Source organism: Arvicola amphibius, chromosome 15 (assembly GCF_903992535.2).
Source record: "Arvicola amphibius chromosome 15, mArvAmp1.2, whole genome shotgun sequence".
NCBI lineage: Eukaryota > Metazoa > Chordata > Mammalia > Rodentia > Cricetidae > Arvicola > Arvicola amphibius.
Window position 1 is genome coordinate 39,103,923 of NC_052061.1, and position 23,622 is coordinate 39,127,544.

Here is a 23,622-nt window from a genome sequence, read left to right on the forward strand (position 1 = left end):
ATCCCAGCACTCGGGAGGCAGAGGCAGGCGGATCTCTGTGAGTTCGAGACCAGCCTGGTCTACAAGAGCTAGTTCCAGGACAGGTTCCAAAGCCACAGAGAAACCCTGTCTCGAAAAACCAAAAAAAAAAAAAAAAAAAGTAAACACATGATAGATTTTTCTTGTGTAGACACAACATACACACAGAGAGAAAGAGGGGGGGGGGGAGAGAGAGAGAGATGCTTGTACATGCACACATGCACTCATCTCCTCCTTCTAGAAAGGGAACCCATAAAAGACCGAAGTAATGATTGTACCAAAGTCCAGCTTGATGAATCAATGAGTTTCGATTGGAGTAATTAATACAGGTATGGGTACCAGGTTGCGTACCGGAACACAGATGACTGGAAAGCAATTGCATCGTGGAAGAGGCCACCAAAGCCCAGCTGCTAATGCGTCAAACTGCTGCTCCAGGGCTGTCTCCTCCCATAAAACTGAGGAGAGACCTTCCAGAATTTTCTAAGCTTCAACTTTCTAAGATGTGATGTTTTGTTTGCCTCTTGAATCTCATGAGCCTGCCTTTCCATCTAGATGGAATGCTTTAATTTGAAAATAACTGTCATACAACAGTAAATCTAAAAAAAATAGTATGGAAAATATTTTTAAATTTTATTGTGTTATGGTTTTTAATTTTGTCATGGCATTTTCAATTTTCTTAAGGTATTGTTGTTTTCAGTAGCTTAATTATTTTTATTTTTATTTGTTTAAGAAGTTGTTCCCTGACCAGCAGATTAGATGAGCACAGTCTCCGGAATCGGGTAGCATTCTAGTGTGTTAACAAGAAACTAGAAACACTGGTATTTGTCATGGTCATTTCATAACAAATAAAGAGCTTATAGGTTGTTACAACCTTGCGGCTGCAAGGCTGTCTAAATAGTGTTGTTGTCTGGGCTCCTTTATACCCCAAGTCCATGGAATTATGGCAACATTTAGCTCTATCTGTTGGTCATGGTTCAGTCAGAGAAGCAATAGTGGAGTGTGTTCCAAACAGGGCATCTTCTCTGGATGTGGAACTTAGCAGAGGAACTAGGAATTGAGGACCTGGCACGGGAAGATTGAAGATCAGATTAGTCACTGTCTAAAGCTGAAATGTGAATGGACCGATTGGACTTGGCAGAGGATTTGTGGCTTATGCAGGCAGCTTTCTGAGCCTTCTGCATGTTGCCTCTGGGTGGCTTCTGTCCCTATAAACCCATGATGCACATCTGGGGTGGGCATCAGCTTGGCTTGTTGCTGCCCAGCAGGACCAGATGTCTTGATGAATAGACGGTATAGAGTGGAGGAGAGCAGGGAAGTGGGACAAACCAGCATCACTCGGGGCTCATCACTATGTCCTTAGGTGTGGTGGGTGAGCACATAAATGTGTATGAGTGAATGTGTGCAAGTGGAGGCTGCAGAATCACCCCCAATCACTCTTCCTCCTTATTCATTGCTGCTGTATCTGTCAGTCAAACTCAGAGCTTCCCTGTCTATTGTCTGCCAGCTTGCTCTAGGGATCTCCCTATCTCTGCCTGCAGAGGCTGGAATTACATGTGGCTTCCCTGCCCACCCAGCATCGGGGTGGGGTGGGTTTCCGGGGATCCAAACTCCAGTAATCAAGTTTGCAGATCAAGTTCCTTGACCATTGCATATCTTCCCAGTCTTAGTCATGGCTTTTTGGCATGGGTTCTGGAAGATGGAACTCCAGTCTTCTTGTTAGCAGGCAATCAGTGACTATCACCACAGGTTTGTGTTCATCCTTTACTGTACACGCTTCCCCAAACCTTTGGGGCGAAATGGCTGGTGCTCTACTTCTGACAGTCAGTAGTCATTTGAGGTTTACAGGAAACTTTTACCCAGAATCAGACAATGATTGAAATTCTGGGGAGCACAGTTTCCAGCTTTACTACTTTGATAATAAAATGCCGATGTAAATAGATTTTCATTAGTTTCTTTCATTGCTTAAAATTCAAAATATGTAAATGGAGTCTCATGTTGTGCAGAAAATCCCAAAGAGCATCACAGGAATATTTATTACGGAAAAGATTTTATTCCTAATTCTCTGTGAATCTGTGTTCTTGGTATGTTCCTAACATCCAGTAAGGTTATATTTTCATTACCTTTTTATTAAAGGGAGATAATTTAAAATGAAATATAGACAAATGTGTGTGTTTCATTCAAAATAATATTTCTACATAATGCTTGTGCGAAGATCCCCTCTGTCCATGGACAAGAGGATGTGATGTATATAGCGCAGGAGGAGGTAGCTACCCAAATAAAGCATAGGATCAAACTGCAGTGAATAACGGGTCCCATGTCCACAGGGTTTGATGGTCTCAAAATTTCCTTCATTTTATAAGTTAGTGCATATATTATGAGTTAGCGTTGTTGTGCTCTCAAGCTTTTAATATTTCGCCAAACATACAACGTAACTGTTGTATAAAGTAAAAGTTCAATTTCTAACAGAATAATTTTTATTTGCTTGTTTAACCAAGATTACCTCCCCATGTTTTTTTCTTGTTGATAATGTTGATTTCATTGACTTTGCTAGTCTATACTAAGGTTGAAGAATGTGGAGGAAACCTGGGGGCACACTTCAAGAGCTTTTAAGATAAATGGTAAAGATTTGGATCTTCATGGTACAGCAAAATGTTTTCTGGCTAGAATAATATAAGATTGCTACTCAGATTTCACAAGTATTTACATTCCATTCCACCTGGGTCGAAATGAGCTGAATTCCTGCTCCTGTCCTCTGCCACAGGGAAACACGTCGTTTTCTTGCTCACAACCACAGTCCATGCCTCTGACTTTCCTGAGCACCCGGAGTTACTTGGCACTCCCAGCATCTTCCAAAGAGGAAGCCGTCTCAGCCAGTTTTCAATTCCGAACCTGGAATAAGGTGGGACTTCTGCTCTTCAGTGAACTCCAGCTGGTTTCAGGCGGTCTTCTCCTCTTGCTCAGCGATGGGAAACTTAAACTGAATCTCTACCAGCCAGGAAAGGCAGCCAGTGACATCACAGCAGGTATTAAATGTATTCCTGCAGGCAAAGCATATGGATTTGAAAGATTTCCTTATCTCTGTGCCTCTTCTCCATAAATTTCATGCATAATCAAAAATTAATATTTGTTTAATAAATGGATACTTGAGTTAATAAGATTATCACTACCCTTCCTTAGAGAAACTTGGTTCTAATTTTCCTTCTACCTACGATTCCAGTGTTCAAAATTCTTATTAATAGAGTTAGTAATGATGAGGGAATAGAAATTTCTATCCATGACCCTTCCACCAATTCAGACAAGTCATCATCATCCCAGGAGAAAATGGGTTTTGGGGTAAAAGTGAATGGCACTGAAACAGGCCAGTAAATTAACTGAATGTTTCAGTGAAAAATTAGACGGCTAAATAGCTATTGTCCAACTTTGTGTGGAGCATAGATGCCACACTGGTACCTGTAGCTATCTATGTCACTATCCAAAAATTCAAATATACCTGTAATGGTTACATTACATTTAAAACTGGATACATTTTTAAACAGGCCAAGATTTGTGAAAATCTTGTCATTTGGGTACCAATTGAAGTTCTCTGTATTTGTGTACAATATAGCATCCTTTTTTTTATCAATTAGAGGTAATATAATTAAGGTGACTTTTTATGTGTCTTGAAACTTAATGTTCAGTATAGGTCAGAGCTGTGAGAGGGATATATTTGTCTCTTCATTAAAATTATATAGCTCTCAACAAGGAATCTCCATCAGAGATTTTCATATACAGAATAGCATCTACTCCTGGCAGCTAGAGGTCACATTGGGGTAAACTGCTGCATTAATTTAATAAATGATCTTTAAAAACAATTTATAGATGTTACTGTACTATTCCCGTATATTAACCATGACCAACATTTATAGAATATGATTAGGGAAGGAAAAAAATGAGAAAAGTTAAAATAGAGTCTGGAACTAATAAGCAAAGCATGTATACAAATCGGTGCTAACATGGTGCTCAATTAGGCTTTCTGAGGCAGTGAGAAAACACCATGACCACAAGGAACCAGGAGAGGAGAAGGTCTGCTTCTCTAACATTCCCACATCACAGCCCATCATGGGAGGAGGTAGGACAGGAATCTGGAGACAGGAACTGATGCAGAGGCCATGGAGAAATGCTGCTTCTGGCTGTCTCTTCACGCCTTCCTCAGCCTGCTTTCAGAGAGCACCCGGGACCACTAGCCGAGGCGCGGCGCCACCTACAGTGAGCTGGACCCTCCCACATCAATCATCAATCAAGAAAGCAAACCCCAGACTCGTCCACAGGTCAATCCGGCAGGGGCAGTTTTTCAATTGAGGTTCTCTTTTCCAAAAGCTGCAGCTTGTGTCAAGCTGACATCAAACAAGCAAGCACAGGGATCCACTGTTTGTATATTTTTATTGCCATTCATGTTCCCGTATCACTACAGTTTAAGCCACAGTGTTAGAAAGTCAGCACTGATTATAATTTTTGAGAAGTACTATGCTGTGACTTTTTATGGAATGTTCAATGTGGTGGATTTGTAGTCTGGACCAAAGGAAATAAATTAATCAGTGTCATATGAATAATTAAGAGACTCCTGAAATGAGAGTCAAAAAATGTAAGCCTGTCACTAGTGTGTAGAGTATTGTGATGTAGTTAGCATCCTCCAAAGTGGTTCCAGCCATAGCCTAGTTTTCAGCATCTTAAAGAAAACTGCTTCGGTACCACATTACTGTAGTGAGCTGCGTGAAGCTAGCTCACTTCCCACCTCTTTACAGGAATGTGTGGTTAATAAATTACTAGGTATAGCTCTGCATAGAATACCCTAAGTGATTTTAAAATCTCTAAATGAATGTTTGAACACGGACAAGGCAAAATCCATTATGATATCATGTGACTTTATATGATTATTTTCATAGCTTATAATAAGGAATCTAACTACGAGAGTCAGGGTGGTAAAATAAATTACACTGAAAATAGCAACCGTGGGCCACCAACTCACCCCACTCTTTTTTTTTTCAAAATTATATATCTAATAACTATGAAAGTTTAAGCCATCCTGATGTAATGAAAAGATTTACTACAACATAATACCAATCCTACAGTTATACACGACTTTATTTTAAGTCATTGTAATATAGCTATTGATTGGGTTGTCAAACCTTATTAAGTGCACCCCAAGTAGGTTATGGGATATATGTTAATTTTTGTGAATTTCAGTGAAGCACATATTTTTTTTAATTTACAAATGAATTACTTAAATGGTAGTTGGTGCCTGGTTAGCTTCTTTTCCCATAGGAAATGACCTTGCACTAGGGGTCATTTGGTGTACTATACTACACTAAATCTTTTCGTTAAATAGGGATGACTTAAACGTTCATAGTTATTAGACATATAAATTAACAATCCTAAGGGTTTGAAAAATTAAAAATATTTTTGCCTTTCCTAGTGAAAGAAACTCAATTATATGGAGGAAGAACTGAATTATGCAAATATCTGAATTATCAGGATAAATTTGTAATGGTGTGTACCGTTGGCAAATTGTCATTTGGAATTATTTGAAAATATTATGGGAACCTAAGCCATCCTTGAAATATTAATGATAGTATATTAGCCTAAATCACGAGACGTTTTAGCAGGGCTCTGCAACCCCTCATGACACAGGTATTTTCAGCCCTTGTCACTGTTAGAGATGCCAAATCAAAACCCATCCAGCTGCCTTCAAGGGCCTAACGTAACAAGGCAGTTGCACTTTCTTATTGGAAATGAAATTCTTTGCTGTCAAGTTCGGAGTTCCTTCAATAATCTTAGCATTTTTGCCTAATTGGAAAAATCAGCCCTGTGGACAAGCTTTTTGATCCCAGAGCAGAAGTTGCTTGTGATAACCGCTGGTGCTGTCTGAAGTGCGTGTTCTGGTAGACATTTGCAATCCTGGTGTTCCTGGCAACGGTACAGCCCTCTTGGTGTGTCTCCCCCAGTAGAAACCATTCTTTAGTTCCACCTCATTTCCTTTCCGTGTTAATCTCTTTCTCTCTTCACTCTGTAAACCCGTCAACCTTCAAACTCCTGCCCTCCACTGAAGTGATAGTTACCAATGACCCCTATATTTTCACCCTGACAGGAGCTATCTAGTGATCTGGGTCCTTAATTCTGGCTGGTGACCATAGTTAGTAAACGTAGGAGTCCTGTGATTTCGGAGCGCTGAGATGGATTTGGAGATGGGCACCGCTCTTCAGGGGCTCCTTGAGTGATGGCGTACATGTAATTGCTTCCTGCCCCTTTGCAGAGGATCTTCCCTAAGTGGCAGGCTTAGTGCTGTTCTTTATCTATCTCCCCTTCTAGATGCCTGCTACAGTGTAAGCAGAGGTTGAGGGCAGCTGAGCTGTCGGACTGCTTCTATAGCAATTTACAACAGGCCTGCAGATTACACAGGAGAAAACAAATAAAAACCTTCTCAGTTCCTGCTATGATCTGTGTAACAGTTATATGGTTTGACCCAGAGACAAGGGGTGAGGACTTGGGTTGAGGAATAGAAGACTCTAGCACAATTCCATTCTTTCCACCACCTGCAATTGCAAATACTTCCACCTTAGACATATTTGGTATTTGAGCACCTTGAGACTGTTGCTCGTTGCAAGAAGACTCATGTGAGCAATTTGATGCAGACGTATTGAGAATGGCATAAAATTTGGGGTTATGTTCATTGACTGGTGTGTCTAGAAAGCAAACATTCACTGTAAACGAAATGCTCTTGGGAAGTGGGGATAATTCTATGATCTGGTATTTTTGTAATCATTATCTAGAAGGATGGAAGGAAGAAATCATGCTGAAGTAACTGACAAGAGAGATATTCGTTATTGCGGTGCCCATTTTAGTGTGTGTTGCTGGCATCACCCCTGCTGGCAGAAGCCCTGTAAGGGAGGAAGGACTGGCTTAGCTCATGGCCTTGGGGAGTTTCTGTCCATCATCCCAGGAAAGGCATGTTGGAGCAGTAGGCTTCATTATCACAGAATGTGTGATGCAGGAGCCTGTTAACACCACATCTGGTCGGGAAGCAGAGAGGCCAGACCTAGGGGTTGTTCTACAGCTAGCCTTCAGAAGAGGATCCTGGTGACCTGCCTCCATTAGCTAGGCTCTACCTCTTGAAGGTTTCACAGCCTCAAAGTTGCACCACCTGGAGACCAATCTTTCAAACCATTAACCTGCAATGGGACATTAAACATTTAAACAGTGACAGTAGTTATTTGCATTATTTAGAGGAGGGAGAAATTTAGTATGCCTCTTGTTTACACATTAATCTTACTTCTTTTTTGGGGTTGTATACAACCAAGAATTTGAAATAGTAGTATTTTTGTTTGTTTGTTCCTTTACAGTTCTGAGAAAAGACCTTGCTAGCTGGCCTGGAGCTTACTATGTAGACTAGGCTGGCCTTGAACTTACAGCCTTTCTCTTGTTTCTGCCTTCCAAGTGCTAGGATTATAGGCAGGCATGCACCACTACAGGCAGCCTAGAAATAGTTTTTGCTTTCTTCTCTTGATCCTATTGTCACATAGCTACTGATGTTGGCCTTCTGGGAGTTTACTTATGTCCAGTGGGATAGCTCCAGGTCCTTCACCTGGCCCTGCATGGCAGCTAGCTTCTCACAACTCAGCTTCCTTGTAGGCACATGCTTTATTGCCAGCCATGCCTTTCCCCCTTCTCAAAGTTGATTGTCTGATGTGAAGAAAATAATGAGAGCACCTGCCTTATAGGCAGAGAAAATTGTGGGTTTTAGAGTCAGGCAAGGGTTTCTGGTTTGTTTTTGTTGCTTGCTAGCTGGATAGAACCCACAGTAATCATTTAGTCTCCCAAAGCTTCATTTTCTTCAGAATTAAAACAAGGGTAATAACCATTGTGGTGAAAATTACGTAATGCATAGAAGGCACCAAACAGTACTTGTGAAGAATTGCTCAAAAACATTGTTGCAAATATTACCTTATTAATATAGCCACAATGTCCTTACTCCCTAGATGAGTGGGGCCTGGAATATAGCTCAGCAATAGAGTCCTTGCCTCCTCATGGCCCTGGTCTTGCTGCCCAGGATGGAAAAGGGATTATTCCTGATGGGTGTAATAATTTCAGTGTGAAACATCTCCCTCACTGGCTCATGGCTTAGGACTCTCAGTTAAGAGCTATGGGTGGTGTTTGGCATTGTGTAAACTTTGACTCTGGAGGGAAGATTGGAGGATGTGTGTGTGTGTGTGTGTGTGTGTGTGTGTGTGTGTAAGTGGTCATGTAGGCCAGAGTAGGGTTTCAGGGCATCTGGAATTATAATAGATTGTGAGTTGCCAAGTTCAGGTGCTGAGAACTGAACTCAGGTCCTCTGGAAGGCAACAAGCATTCTGAATCAATGAGTCATCTTTTCAGTCCTATGAACTTTTCCTTTCTTACGTCACTGCTGTCCATAATTCTGTCATAGCAATGAGAAGAATAACTAATAAAGCAGCGATAAGGTTGGGTTAGGTAATATAATTAATAAGGAAAAAGAACAAGTCGCATGGTTCTTCCCTTTAACTGTAGTGTGACTTTCAAAGGGGACACATCCTATCAGCCTGGGAGGTGGGAAAGTGAAGTGGAGTCTGATTTACTAGGTAGGGCTAATCAAAATATGTTAGGGATCACTCATGTTTTAATATGAGCAATCCATCCCGTTGACAGGCAATAAGTCTACTCCACAGGTAAATGATGTCTATTACACCAAATTTCAGCTTTCTAAAGGCCTCTCTGGAAGTGTGGCCCCAGTTCTTAACCTGCTGGCCAGTTAAATGATTGTATTTCACTGGGCCAAATTGCAGCGTGGGTTGTCCTGCCAATCTTTTGTTCATAATCTAACTTGGCTTCCATATGGAAAGTAGGATTCCAAAGGCCTGCCCCAGCTTTCGCTTTAATTCTCTCCCGTGCCCAGTCAGCAAATGCCCAGAGCACAGCTACACAAAGCGCAATCCTTGGACCACTATGATCTCTCTGCAGGGTTTGTATGAATCCACAAGTATGAGAACAGACATAAAGCTTTTGGAAATGGTTACAGCACAAAGAAATCCATATAAGGCATAAGCATGTGCTTAGTAGACTTACATTTTTTAATGTTTCATTTTCAGTTTTTATTTTATGTGTATGGATGTTTTTTTCTGCATGTACGCCTGTGTGCCTTGTGCATGAAGGGTCTTTGGAGGCTGGAAGGGAGATTGGATCTCCAGGGCTGGAGTTAAAGATGACTGGGAAGTACCAGGTGGGTGCTGGGAATCAAATTCTGGTCCTCAGGAAGAGAAGGCCATGCTCTTAACTACTAACCATCTCTTCAGTCCCTAGACCTGTACTTGATATATCATGGATTTTATAGTAATCCATTTTATCATGTGGTAGAAAAGTATCACTATACCAGCAAGACAAGGCAGCGCACACCTTGGAGCCCCAGCACGTGGGTGGCTGAGATAGGATGATACTGATTTTGAAATCATCTTGGGCTGCATATCAAACTCTGTAACTAAAGAAGGAACCAAAATCAGGGCTGGGCAATTGATTATTTAGTGGATAAAGCATATGTGGAACAAGAGTGAGGACTTGAGTCTAAATTCCTGAGAGCACCAGACGTAGGGGTACATGTCTGTAATCCTAATTCTCCCATGGCAGGATGGGAAACAGATAGGGGAAAATCTGCAGTAATTAGCGTGTCAGTTATCTTGGCGTATGTTACGGTGAGCAACAAAGGACTCGCAAACAAGTAGAGGGGAGAGCTGACACCCGAGGCCTTCTGACCTCCATGAGCACAATGTGGTATGTACATGCGTACATTCACACAGACACGGGTGCAGGCATATGCACTCATTCACTCCCAATCATAGGAGAGTTTGACCACTAGAAACTTCATCAGCATAGGTGTTTGAAAAGCAACAAATGGCACTGGCATAACAGGATGTCAACATGTAGAAGAAGGAAAATAGATCCATATCTATCTCCAGACACAAAATTCAAGTCCAAATGGGTTAAAAATCTTAATATAAGTCCAACCACACTGAACCTGATAGAAGAGAAAGTAGGAAGTAGTCTTCAATGCACAGGCACAGGAGACCACTTTCTTAATATAACCCCAGTAGCACAGACACTGAGAGCAACAACTAATAAATGGGACCTCCAAAAACTGAGAAGCTTCTGTAAAGCAAAGGTCACAGTGGATAAGACAAAAAGGCAGCCTACTGAATGGGATAAAATCTTCACCAACCCCATATCACACAAAAGATTGATCATCAAAATACATAAAGAACTCAAGAATTTACACATCAAAATTCTAAATAATCGAATTAAAAAATGGGGTACAGAACTAAACAGAGAAATCTCAACAGAAGAATCTCAAATGGCCAAAAGACACTTAAGAAAATGTTCAACATTCTTAGCCATGAGGGAAATGCAAATCGAAACAACTCTGAGATACCATCATACACCTGTCAGAATGGCTAAGATCAAAAACTCTAGCTTATGCTAGAGAGAATGTCAAGTAAGGGGAACACTCATTCATTGCTGGTGGGAATGCAAACTTGTACAACCACTTTAGACATCAGTATGGCAGTTTCTCAGAAAATGTGGAATCAACTTACCTCAGGATCCAGCAATACCACTCTTAGGTATATACCCAAAAGATGCTCAGCCATACTACAACTATGTTCATAACAGAATTAATTGTAATAGCCAGTAACTGGAAACAACCTAGATGTTCTCAACCAAAGAATGGGTAAAGAAAATGTGGTATATTTACACTTTAGTTAAAAAACAGTTAAAAACAATGACATCTTGAATTTTGCATGCAAATGGATGGAATTAGAAAATACTATCCTGAGTGAGGTAACCCAGACCCAAAAAGATGAACATGGTATGAACTCACTCATAAGTGGATACTAGCTATACACAAAAGAAATTGAGCCTATATATAGTTCATGATCCTAGAGAAGCTAAGTAATAAGGTGAACCCTAAGAAAAACATAAATAGATCCACCTGGAAAGTCGAAACAGATAAGATCACCTGACAAAATTGGGAGTATGGGGGAGGGTGAAGAAGAGAAGGTGGAGGGGTGAGTAGAAGAGGGGAGAAGGGGAGGGGTAAGTAGAACATGAGGTAATGGGATAGTCTAGAAGGAGGAAGGACAAAGATGAGAGCAAGGAAAGAGATATCTTGATTGAGGGAGGCATTATAGGGTTAACAAGAAACCTGGCTCTAGAGAAATTACCAGGAATCCACAAGGATGACCCCAGCTAAGATCCTAAGCATTAGAGGAGAGGGAGACCCAATCTTGACCTGCCCTGTAGTCAGACTGAAGAATATCTTAAATATCACCATAGAACCTTCATCTAGCAACTGATAGAAACAGAGGTAGAGACTGGCATCGGTGCACTGGGCTACGCTCCCAATGTCCAGTTGAAGAGTAAGAGGAATGAGAATATGAACAAAGAGGTTAAGACCATGATGGGTTCACCCACTGAAAAAGTCTGCCTGAGCTATTGGGAGCTCACAAACTCCAACCAGACTGGGAAAGGACAAGTATGGGAACAAACTAGCCCCTCTGATTGTGGCTGACAGTTGCATGGCTGGGGCTGACTGATGGGCCACTGGCAGTGGCACCAGGATTTATCCCTGCTGATGTACTGGCTTTTAGGGAACCTAATCTCTTTGAATGGATACCTTGCTCAGTCTATATATAGGAGGGAGGGCCTTGGACCTTCCCCAAAGCAATGTGCATTACTCTCTCTGAGGATTGGATGTGGGTGGAACAGGAGGATATGTGGAGGGAAATGGGAGGAGGGAAGGGAGTAGGAAATTGGATTGGTATGTATAATTAAAAAAAAGATAGTTTGTTTTCTTTTTAAAAAATTAATTAATTGAAAGAGAAAAAGGAAAAGCAAACTCTAAGAAAAAAAGCCTAAGGAGAAACAACAGATTGGAGCCATTCATTTTGGCACATCTGTGCTTGGTGGACAAGTTAGAGGACACATAGGGACCAGAGTTGTAGCTGGAAGCACCTGCACTTATGGGTTAAGTAATAAAGGTTTGCCACTCTGAGTGCAGACTCCCAAAGGTCATGCTGGATGGACAAATGGGGGACTTTTGATATATTTACTTGAATCTTAGTCATGAGCTTTATAACTCTATTCTATCTTTTCAGTAGAGTCCGCTCTCAGAAATAGCCTTTTTAGTAAGTATCTAATCTGCCTTCTTCACTTCTGTGCCCAAGTATCTTTCACATAGCAATCCGGAATTGGCTCCTGGAAAAATCCTTTCTTGGATGCTAGGATAGTGTGCTTTTAACCCTGGGTAGGATCTGTGTCCCTTTTAAGTACATGCATGACAAAACGATGTGACCAATTTAAGAGAGCTTTGGTACACTTTCACACTGCAGTTGTGAGAGAAACTCACTCATCTTAATAAGGTGATTACGAATGGCTCCCCGGGCTTCACAGGATGATTGTTCTTTGGTTTGCTGACTTGGGTGGTCTCTGGCTGTAAGACTGACCGGCAAATCCACCACAGAGAGTTCAGCTTCCCTATCCCTACTTCACCTTGGACACAGCTATTGTGTCCTTTGCCTTTGAGAGGAAGGGCAATGACTTGAGTGTAGCCTTAGGAAGAGCTAGAGACTGTGTTTCAGTGGAAGCTCCTTGGCCTTTATCATGGTTGTATTATATTTACATAAAATTGTGAGTCTATTTGGAAATGTGTATGTTACATTCAAAGAGTGTGAGAGCAAGAGTGAGCAGGGGCGAGGGAGAATCAATTCTTCATTAATTTGCCAGTCATAGTAAATACATTCCATGGAGCTGATGTCAGACCGTCACTCTCAGAGGGAAAGAGTTTCTGTGAAGCTTCTGGTCACAAAGGTTTTCTCCAGCAATCTTAGGTCAAAGCAATGTACGCAATCTTATACTTAATCTATGTGGGGTCCTTTTGAAAGATATTTAGTATACAATATATGGATTTAATGTATTTATTGTTTGATAATTTCATATAGATGTAAAATGTGATTTGATCAAATCTACCCCCTTTTCTTCCCTCATTCCCAATAACCACTTTTCCCTGCCAACAACATGCACTCTTTTGAGAAAACCCACTGAGTCCACTGTGCAAGGGTTCCACATCCCTCTCTCTCTCTCTCTCTCTCTCTCTCTCTCTCTCTCTCTCTGTGTGTGTGTGTGTGTGTGTGTGTATGTGTGTGTGTGTTTCCTCCTTTGCTTTCCCTTTCTTCCTCGACTTACTATGTTGTCTAGGCTGGCTTCGAACTCCTAACCCTCCTATATCATCTGTCCTCACAAGCAGTGGGATTACAGGCATATCCTTCACATTTGGTATGGGGGACAATTCAAATGACGTTCTGATATCTATGCCTTTACTTTCCATAGCTTCAGTGACTGTGGTCAACTACAGTCTGCAAATACTAAATGGAGAATTCCAGAAGTAAGCAGTTCTTAGGGCTTCAATGATGCTTACAGTATATTTTTTTCGATTCTAGTCTTGAGTTACTCCTGCTAATGGCTGGCTGTGCTTAACTTGTAAGTTGTACTTTGTCACAGTTACGTATATGCAGAAAAAGGCACAGTACATATGGGGTTCAGGCATCCATGGGTGTCTTGTATTGTGTCCCTCAGGGAAGGTGAGTCTTCAGTAGATTCAAGCCTTGCAGTTGATCTAAAATGTCAGCTGCCACTCATGAGCCCCTGACTGCCTTGTGTTTGCTATTGAAAACCTTTCCTCTACCTCTTCCCCTAGGTGCTGGCTTAGATGATGGCCAATGGCACTCTGTCTCCTTGTCTGCTAAAAGGAATCACCTGAGTGTGGTTGTGGATGGACACATCACCCCGGCTTCTCCTTGGCTGGGGCCTGAGCAGATTAATTCAGGAGGCATCTTTTATTTTGGAGGTGAGAAACAAAGTCAGATCATATGGTCCATTGGGTCATGTTTGTGTTCCCAGTTCTGTGTCTTGGGGATGGTATCATACATGCTTTGATCAGTGCTAACCCTGCTAACCCAGGACTATTTTTTTAAACTCTCTTTAAACATTGAAATATTGAGTGGATCAAAATGACAAATTATGACCTAAAATGAATTCCTATAAAGCAGACTTCCTTATGCTTATGGTTTTTATAATGAGATTTATTTTAAGTAGGTCACTTTCTTCCGTTCTTACTTTCAAGCCTTGTTAGATTTTTCTAGTGTTCAATGGCCCTTGTACACCATCTTCTGATTTGATGGGTTGATGTCACTGCGGTGTTTCTCTGAGCTGACTCTTAGCTCCCCTAGAGGGTTCTCACTGCTTCCCCACTGCCCAGTACAGAACTCAATATTATGCCAATGGACAAATAATGTAACCTAATTAGTCATAGCAACTCGATCTCTTTGTTGAAGAAAAACAAATACAGTAGCACATTTGATAAAAGCAGGACAGCAGCCTTCAGCGTCAGCCTTTTCCTTAGGGAACAGAAACAAATGAAGTGTTTAGCCGTCTTACGGATGGTTGGTTGAAATAAAAGCTTGGCAAAGCAGACTCGTGGCATAAAAATGAGTTTTTACAACTGAAGTGAAAATACTAGAATCTTCGACATAGGGAGTGCAAGCAGTAGCAAAACATAATTATGTCATCACATTCTAATACCGTTGTTTGGCTATTGCATGACTTCAGTTTAATAGTTGCTTCTGGGGTCAGGGAGATGCATTGGTGGTTCAAGTTCATACTGTTCTTCTAGAGGATCAGAGTTCGGTTCCCAGACCCCTGTCAGGTAGCTCACAACTGTCTGTAACTCCAGATCTAGGAGATCTGATACCTCCAGTCTTCGACGCACATAAACACACACACACACACACTCACACACAAAATTAACAATGAAGTAAATCTTAAAAATAGTAACTAATTCTAGAATCGTTTTTGATATGAAAAATGATTTTCCATTTTCAGTAATTATCAATGAAATGCAAATGATTTTTAAAAATTGTTATAAAGACACAGATCAGTTCACCAGAGGTTAAATGCTAATTAAAGAACAAATAAAACCAAAGTTAAACAAGGAAGATAAAAACAAGGGACTGGAGAGATGGCTCGCTGGCTGCTCTTGCAGAGGACCCAGATGTAACTCTTAGCAACCACATGGAGGCTCACACCACCTGTTCCTCCAGCTTCATGGAATCCAGCACCCTCTTCTGACTTCTGCGGTACCTGCACTCACATATACACACACACGGAAACATATATGTATGCACAATTTAAAGTAAAATCTTTAAGAAAAAAACTCATGTAACCCAATACTGTAAAAAGCAGCAAAATAGTGTTTTAAATGATACAGTTGCTTCCCAAACTGAGATTTGTTCATCTATGGACTAAATTGCTTTACAAAACATGATGGATTTTGAGATTACCCTAGGAACATAGTTTTTTAATCAATAATAAGGTATATGGAATACGTTAACCCAGAGCTTTCAATCCAAATGAAAAGATTTAGAACAGAGAAAGAGATAATAAAAATAACCCACCAAGCATATTGTTAAAGGATACAAAATAAAAATAGAAAGCTTGGATAAAACTGTTAATAAATCATGAAAATGCAATTGTCTTTCTTACAGCATTTTATGACCTCTATGTTCAGATTTAGTAATACTTGGCTATTTGATGCATTTTCTCTGGCTATTGTGTTTATTCACGCTGTATATTTGAGAGTGAAGTAGATGCATGCTATAATTTTTGTTTATTATGATATGCATGTCACACTCTGTACTATTCTAAAATGGTTTAGATTCACCAAGATTTACTGAAATATTGCAAAGTTACACAGAGCTTCACTGTGTACCCCATATTTAAATTTTCTTTATTGTCCTTGTTTTAGATCTTATGTACATTTAAGGAATACCGGTGACTTTTTGATGTATTTGTGTGTCTGCAAGTGTGAATGTGGTACACATACACACACACACACACACACACACACACACACACACACACACACGGGTGCAGGTGCCCCCCAGTGTATATGGAGGCCAAAGAAGGATGTCAGGCATCCTGTCTTACTGCTCTCCACCTTATTGCTTTGAAGCATGGTCTCTCATTGAACCTGAAGAGAGGCTGTTCTCTAGCAAGCTCCAGGGATCCTCCTATCTCTGTCTGTCTCCACCGTGCTTGGGTAAAAGGCATGTGTAATGCCATGCCTAGCTTTTATTTGACTAGTGGGGATTTGAACTCGGTTCCTCATGGTTGTACAAGTGCTCTTACCCACAGATCTATCTCTCAACCCCTCTAATAACATTTAAAAAATTCAAATCTTCTCATGCATATTTTTACTTAAGAAAGACTAAGTTTGTCATGCTTGCTTGTCCCTCTAGGAGGTCCCAAGATGACTCCTGTCTGAGTTAAGAGTTCATTTTTATTTTTCCATTGTTTATAAATTTACAAGCATTTATGAAATTCCAGAAAGATATGCTATAGAGCTTCTACAGTAAAACCCTAGCACCAAGTCCTTTTAATATATGCCCTGTGGCATCTTGGTTATCCCAACATTTTCAGGGATTGGCTTCATGCATGCATTGAGAAATTCAGTCAGTGCAGAAACCAAACATATTAGGATTTGGGGAATAGGAATTCTGTATCCCAGAACATTAAAGGCATGGTTTCCCTGAGAAACTCTGGGTATCACTGCAAAGTCATGTTTGGGGAAGGGGTAAAGTAGAGCCTTCTAAACTGCAGTACTGTGTCGTTGGTGACTTTTCTCTACCCTACCCAGAAGAGACTGGCATCTCTTCTGCCTGCTGGTCCCTGCAGCTGCTTATAAAGTAATCATTAGGAGGCTTATTAATTATGATTGTTTTGCCAATGGTTCAGGCTTCTGACTGGCTAGCTCTTCTAATAATCTGTATATCGCCACATGCCCCATGGCTTACCAGTAATGCTCTGGCATCTCATGCCTCCTGCAAGGGATGGTGTCTCTCCGCCTCCACCTCCTTTCTCTCAGTCTCTGCTTTGATTTCCCACCTTGCTATATTCTGCCATAGGCCAAAGCAGATTCATTATTAATCAATGGCAATAAAACATATTCACAGTTACACAGAGGGGCATCCCACATAAGCACTGGCCTGATTGCCAGGCTGGTAATGGCAGTGGGATGACCACATTCTTTCATTTTCTAACTTAAAGTTTTGTGTTCCTCCACAACATCATGTCCCAGTCATTCAACACTGAAAACTTGTTCTGTGTGGATGGAGATCCCTTTATTACTGGAGCTTACTTTGTCTAGGTTGAACACAGTTTTACAGCAGTTAATTCTTTACCAGTTATTAAAATATTCATTTTTTTAAAAAAAAACATGTTCTGAGAAACTCCCCCATGGACTTTTTCTGTGTTTGTCTCCAAATGCAACTGCAAGATCAAAGTGATAGTGTCAAAATCCAGTCACACTGACTTAACTGTCATACGCTACTGGGAAGAGTTCATTCTGCCACAACAGCTTGGGTTCTATCCCCACTCTGCAGTCTTCAGAGTGACTGCCCCATTGACTGTTAGGGTGGACGACTACTTCTCAAAGAGCAGAACTCTGTATGCAACACAAAACATTCACGATTTATCCATCACCTTGCTGCCTTTCCTCTTCACCTTTCTTCTTTCAACTGAGTGCTTTTCAAAAAATCAGAGGGCACCGTGGGACACCGTTCAGTTTTGACCATTTATCAACCTTACATTTTAAATCTTGGTTCTCCGCATGGGAGACAGTTGCATGTCTAATTTCTGTAAATTCCCTTATGTCATCTTTTTTTTTTTTTTTTGATGGGTAGCACAGCATGCATCACAAACTGGGGAGGCCAACGAGGTGCAGAGTATGCACGTTCTAGTTCCCTGTACAAAAAGTAAGCATCAGGTATCTAAGGACCAGGTCAGTCCACCATGAAATGGTATCTCCCTTCTGGAGAAGCAGCATCCATTGGTAATTTATGTGTCATCTCCAGAGGCATTTAACACAATGACTGCCTCTGGTAATGGATCCATTCATCAATTCGGCATTAAGAATTCTCCGGCCATCTTCCTACTTTAGAACTTTCACAGTATTCGACTTCTCCCTGATATTGCACGATATTAGCCCATGGTAGTCTTTTCAAAGACTAATGAGCTGAACCTGATAGAACCCTTCTTTACTCTTGGAATTTCTTGCTTAATGAACATTGCATCCAGGAATATGAAGTAGCCATGATCTGACTCTTGGCTTTGTCAACTGTTTTTTTTTTGTCTTCCTCTGTGATTGAGTTTGTCTCGTCTTGCTTCCTGCAGACATGCTGCATGATTTAATACATTCTGACTTAGTTTGGGATGTGTTGGGCAACAGTAGCCGTAGAAGAAAGTAGTCAAGTATTTACACTCCTGCTGTACCGGAACTGTCATGTGTTCGTGAACTATTGCCCTTTCTACTCTCTCCTGCCATTTGGATAACAGGCCAAGGAGAGTATGATAATCTTGTGCAATTGTCCCTGGGCAAAGTGAGCAAATGTCTCTTTGCTCCAAATAGGGCACCTACAACAGATCAAAGAAATGATTCAATCCAAGTGTAGCTGTGAACCAATGGGTCCACTGGGGCTCTGTGTGAGAACATGGGCGGCTCCACGGCCGTTCTGTCACAGCATGCTAACTCTGCCATGGATGTTGACTCCCTGAAACTGTATCTCTGGAATTCCCTTCAGAACCGCAAGGCAGCTCCACCAGAACCACCTCTCCCAAACAATTTCCTTGCTGCTTATATAACCTGGGGGAGGGGGAGGCCTTTCAACTTTTGTGTGATTGCTGAGTCCTATAAGCCTGCCTCTTTCCTCCAGGAAGCATTCACATGAGAGGATATCGCTACACAAGACCGTACTGTGATCCAGAAGAATTGTAATTACTGGAAATGCAAACATCACTATGAACCTCAAACTACTACGCAAAAAGCTGTGATGGCCTTTTCTTGATATATTAAATTTGAAACTTTGAAATTTCCTTTAAAATCAAAATAGCATATTTCAGAGTACCTGCTAATAGTTTTAAATAGTATTGGTCTTTTCTTGCCATGAAAATGTATTTTGCTAGGAAAAGAAAGCATTAGGGAGAGATATCCTTGGTGAAAATATTGAGTTGCAATGGAAATTTCCAGGTGGAAAATTAGCAGTGAGGAATTAAGAAGCTGCTGCTTCCCTTCTAATTCTGTGACATCGTAGTCATGGCTGACAGCCATAGCAGCAAAGAAAGATTGATGGAAAATATGTAAGTGGAAATATATGTGCTCATACGCCATAAAATTATTTACTTCACTTGAATAAACATTTAGAACATCATTAAACCCAGACAGTAATGGCTAATATTATATTTGTTATTTAAATAATGAGAACAAATCTTAAATGTTATAAAAAAAATATTGGTATAAAGGGGACATTCTTTGCTGAGCCAAAGAATAAATAAAGTCAAAGAACGAAATATTTTTTGACATTTAGCCATTTGTATTTGTCAGAAATACATGCGGCTCTTACATGTATAAAGAAATGAAGTATTTAATCAAAGAAGGAGTTGGTGATTTTATTCTATGTCAATATAGCTCCTTTCTCGGATAGTTAGCTTTAAGTGCGAGAGCATTTCATCATTACCGATTTATTTTTTGTTGTCTTCAGTGTCCAATTATCCTAGTTCATGTTTTGAGCTTTCCAGTTTAAAGACTAAGTTCCCTCTTAAGCTATAGGAAATTTGACACTGCTTACTGGCACATTTAGCATTCTGGATCCAATAGCTAAACTTCTAAATTTAGATTGAGTTAAATCAGTGCCCACAATCATAACCACTCTAGAGGCTTCCTTTGAATCCTATGGAAATAAAGGCAACACTTGGCATAGATTTAGAGGAAGTGGGTTTATTCCTCTCCTCTAATGCAGAAGATAATCAAATGTCTGTCTTATTTATTTATTTGCCTATCTAAATTCTGCTGTGATCCCGAATACTGATTTTCTAATATTGCACTGTGGATATCACTTTGCTTTGTTCTTATCAGGTTGCCCAGACAAAGGCTTTGGATCGAGGTGTAAGAGCCCAGTAGGTGGATTTCAAGGATGCATGAGACTCATATCCATCAACAACAAAATGGTAGATCTGACTGCAGTTCAGCAGGGGTCCCTGGGCAACTTCAGTGACCTTCAGATAGACTCATGTGGCATTTCAGACAGGTAAGGACAGCTGCACATCTCCATATTGACCTCTTCAAAACTTTGATAATAAACTTTTGTTATGTATTTTTCTCACTACTGATATATCAGAAATGAATTGTATCTACATTTAAAAAGTAGCAATTTCTTTGTATAACATATTTCAAATAATAATTAATAATAAGTATAAGATATGTGACTGTTAATTACACATAAACATGCTACCAACCTACAAGGTTTGATGCTCATGCTGTTGTGGTTTTATTTTTATTTGTTTTTTTTAATATGTGTGTGTATACAATATGTGAGCAACAGTGCATTTGTGTGTGAGTGTGGGCACACAGGTATATATCATGTCAAGCATGTGGAGTTAAGAAGACAACCTGGTGTCTCTTCTCATCTTCTACCTCGAGTTAGATAGGCTCTCTTGCTATTTGGGCTATGAGCTTTAAGAAACTCTCTTGTCTCCACTTAGCAACCTCTTGCAGATTTTCTGGGGTTCCAGAAATGCTATCAGGTTCATCCAGCTTTGTGGGGATTATGTGAATCTGAACTCAGGTCATTATGCTAACACAATAAGCAATCTAACCACTCGATCAACTTCCCTACCCTGTTATAGCTCTAGAAGGGCATATATGTACCAAAACATGTCATTAAAATCAACACACTGTGTCTGTTACCTAAACAGTAAAATAGACTATTAGGTACAGAGACCTGTATGGTTGCTTATCGAGCTGGCTTTAGATACCCTGATAGGTATATTCAGAGGCAGGGGAACATGACTTGTGCCTAGTCTAATGGGCACTGTCACATCCCATTGCTGTCTTCTGTGTGGGAGAAGGAGAATCACTGCCCCTAGGAATGCTCGAGGTGTTGTATTGATCAAGGTGTGAGCATGACCCCGTAAAGTCAGCAGGAGCATGAACAGAGGACATGACAATCAGGATTCGAGAGTTAATTGTAGAGGATGAGCAACTTCTGACATAATAACCAACGGTTAGCCATAATTAAAAACTGTAGGTAGGCCTGGACAACTGAAGTGAAGGAGTCATTCCAGCCGTGCTTCTAACCAAGGATGCTAATTTTAATTACTGAGTTCGGTGGAATGTCATGCCATTGCAGATTTAGATCCATATACCAGGCCCCAAAGTAAGCATATAATGCAAGTAAGTGTTTGAATCTACCCTCACAAAATCTTGACAGTGACTATGTCTGAGGAATAGGGAAATTGATGCGTGGAGAGGTTAGTTGACTAAGAAAACATAGAGCCCAGCCCCTGAGCCAGAAAGCCAGAATTTTACTCCTGGGATGCCATGCATCCTCTCTTGGTGCACATTAGTATTATGGGTGGGTAATCTTTCATCCATGTGTAATAAATATCATCTAATGGTTTAATAACTTATAATTTAAAATAAGTGGTAACATTAAAATTTGATGGGAACTTAGTATATTGCAATCTTTTCTTTTTTTACTTTTTAAAAAGTGTAGCTAGGTTTAAGTAAGATCAAAGTTATGCATAAATCATACATACGAAGGCACTTGTGTATACATGGCTCTTCATGCTTGTGCTTTAAACTCACATAGTCCTCAAACACTGTGTTTCGCTCACATACACATGCATATGCTCAGTCACGTGACTGGAAACTCCTCACACAACCTTCGTGCTGATTTATACATGCATGTTCACACGTGTCCATAAAGAGATAACTATACCATCCTCATACCCATACTCAGCAAAGTGATTTTCCTGCTCTTTACATACACAAGCACACTCTCTCCTCCAAATGTGATTTCTTCATCCCCTGTTGACATGAAGCCGTGTTGTCCTAGGTCATGAGACTCTACTAAGGGACACAGCAGAATGGTAGGATCAGCAGCTGTTCCTGTCCCCAAATCTGGAGCAGAACACTGGCCACTTCTTGGCTTTTAACCCCAAGTGTTCATCGAACCATCTTCCCGCTAGGTTCCTCCTGTCCCTCTCAGGGTCTGAGTTTCTCCCCATAGTCCTCCACTCTTGCTCTCCTCTTTTCCACGGAAGCCCATGAGTCCACCAAGCCTCCAGCAGGTTTATTCCAAGCATTTGAAGACAAGCTGTCTCTTGTGGCACAGAGAGCGTGGCTCTGTGAGGAGTAGCTCGGGCAGGGAGTTGTGCGAGGGGAAGTTCTCATTAGTTACTGTTCTGAGGATGGGAGACCTACGGGTAACTAATGTTTAGTTCCCCTGAATGCAATAATGTCCTAGACCTAGATTCAACATCATTCATTCCAGCCAAGCATTACAGCCTATGAAAGCCTTTGAAAATGAGATTGCGCAGGACAGAGAATCTGGCTAAATGAAAATTTTGCCTGTCACTTCAGGTTTGAGTGTGTCGATGGATGTGTTTGTTCAAAGTCACACGCAATGAAAACAGTGATGGAAATGTCCAGGAGAAAGATTGAGAAGCCTGAGAAAATGGGTTGATGGATTGTTTTACTTTGTATCGGAATGGCTGGCACAGAGGGAAGTGTATAACGCAATTGTTTAGAGTCCTTGATCAGGACCAGAGCTCTGCCATGCAGTGCAGATTGCCATAGGTTACAAGCTGGCGAACATTACCATATAATGAATTTAGTAAAATTCACAATTCAGTCTTTCACATTTTATTTACAATTGTGAAAAGCCTCACCTGTCTAGTTTGAATGGAGTAAAACGGGCCCAGTAAGCCTTTGGAAGAAGATCAACAGGAAACAGCCCATGCACCATGACAATTGAAGGCTTTTTTGTTCATTTGGATTTTAGACAAAACCATTGAAACAGTTCTGAGAAATTTTAAAGAAAGGTCACCTCTGTCATTTTCTGATTTGATTATAAACTAAGGTTGGTACTGTTTTGATAGTTTTTAAATGTCCTTTTTTTTTTTACTAGATTGTCATTGAGCTGAATTGTTTAAAAATTAAATTATGATAGTGTGTCTGAATGGGTTCCTGCCAATCTATAAGAATACTAAAAACGTGAAATTAGTGGTTGAAGAAGTATACATGTTATTTATTTGTTTATTTTTTGATCCCCAAACAGCAGATTTAAGATTGTGTTTGAGTGTCAGGTGTAGTGACATAAGCACTTGGGAGGCATAGGTAGGTGGATCTCTCTGGGTTGGAGGACAGCATGGTCTACATCAACAACCCCCCACCTCACCAAAGAAATAAAGATTGTATTTATGACTACAAGGTCATGTTTGTAGTGAGACTACAGGGGACCTCTCTCCTGCCTTGGATTGTTTTGTTCTGTGAACAGTGGGCATCACATTTTTTAATCAAGGAGAAAATCAATAGCACTATTTTCAGCTAACATTGGAAAAAGCCTATAAGCAAAGCATCAGGTTCCTGTTTCAGTTCTGATCAGAGAGGGGGCA

General features: G+C 40.6%; 1 protein-coding gene across 6 annotated transcripts in view; it reads left to right on the plus strand.

Annotated features, from left to right (window-relative positions):
* Cntnap4 (contactin associated protein family member 4) overlaps positions 1-23,622 on the plus strand; it is a 302,762-nt gene that overhangs the window by 194,049 nt on the left and 85,091 nt on the right. For 5 of the 6 annotated variants that reach the window (XM_038312860.1, XM_038312862.1, XM_038312866.1 and 2 more), the window contains 3 exons: positions 2,780-3,041; positions 13,811-13,960; positions 20,081-20,252. In XM_038312860.1, the coding sequence (XP_038168788.1) occupies positions 2,780-3,041; positions 13,811-13,960; positions 20,081-20,252 (584 nt within the window). The remainder of the gene's footprint in view (positions 1-2,779; positions 3,042-13,810; positions 13,961-20,080; positions 20,253-23,622) is intronic. The other variant, XM_038312865.1, reaches the window with a different exon arrangement.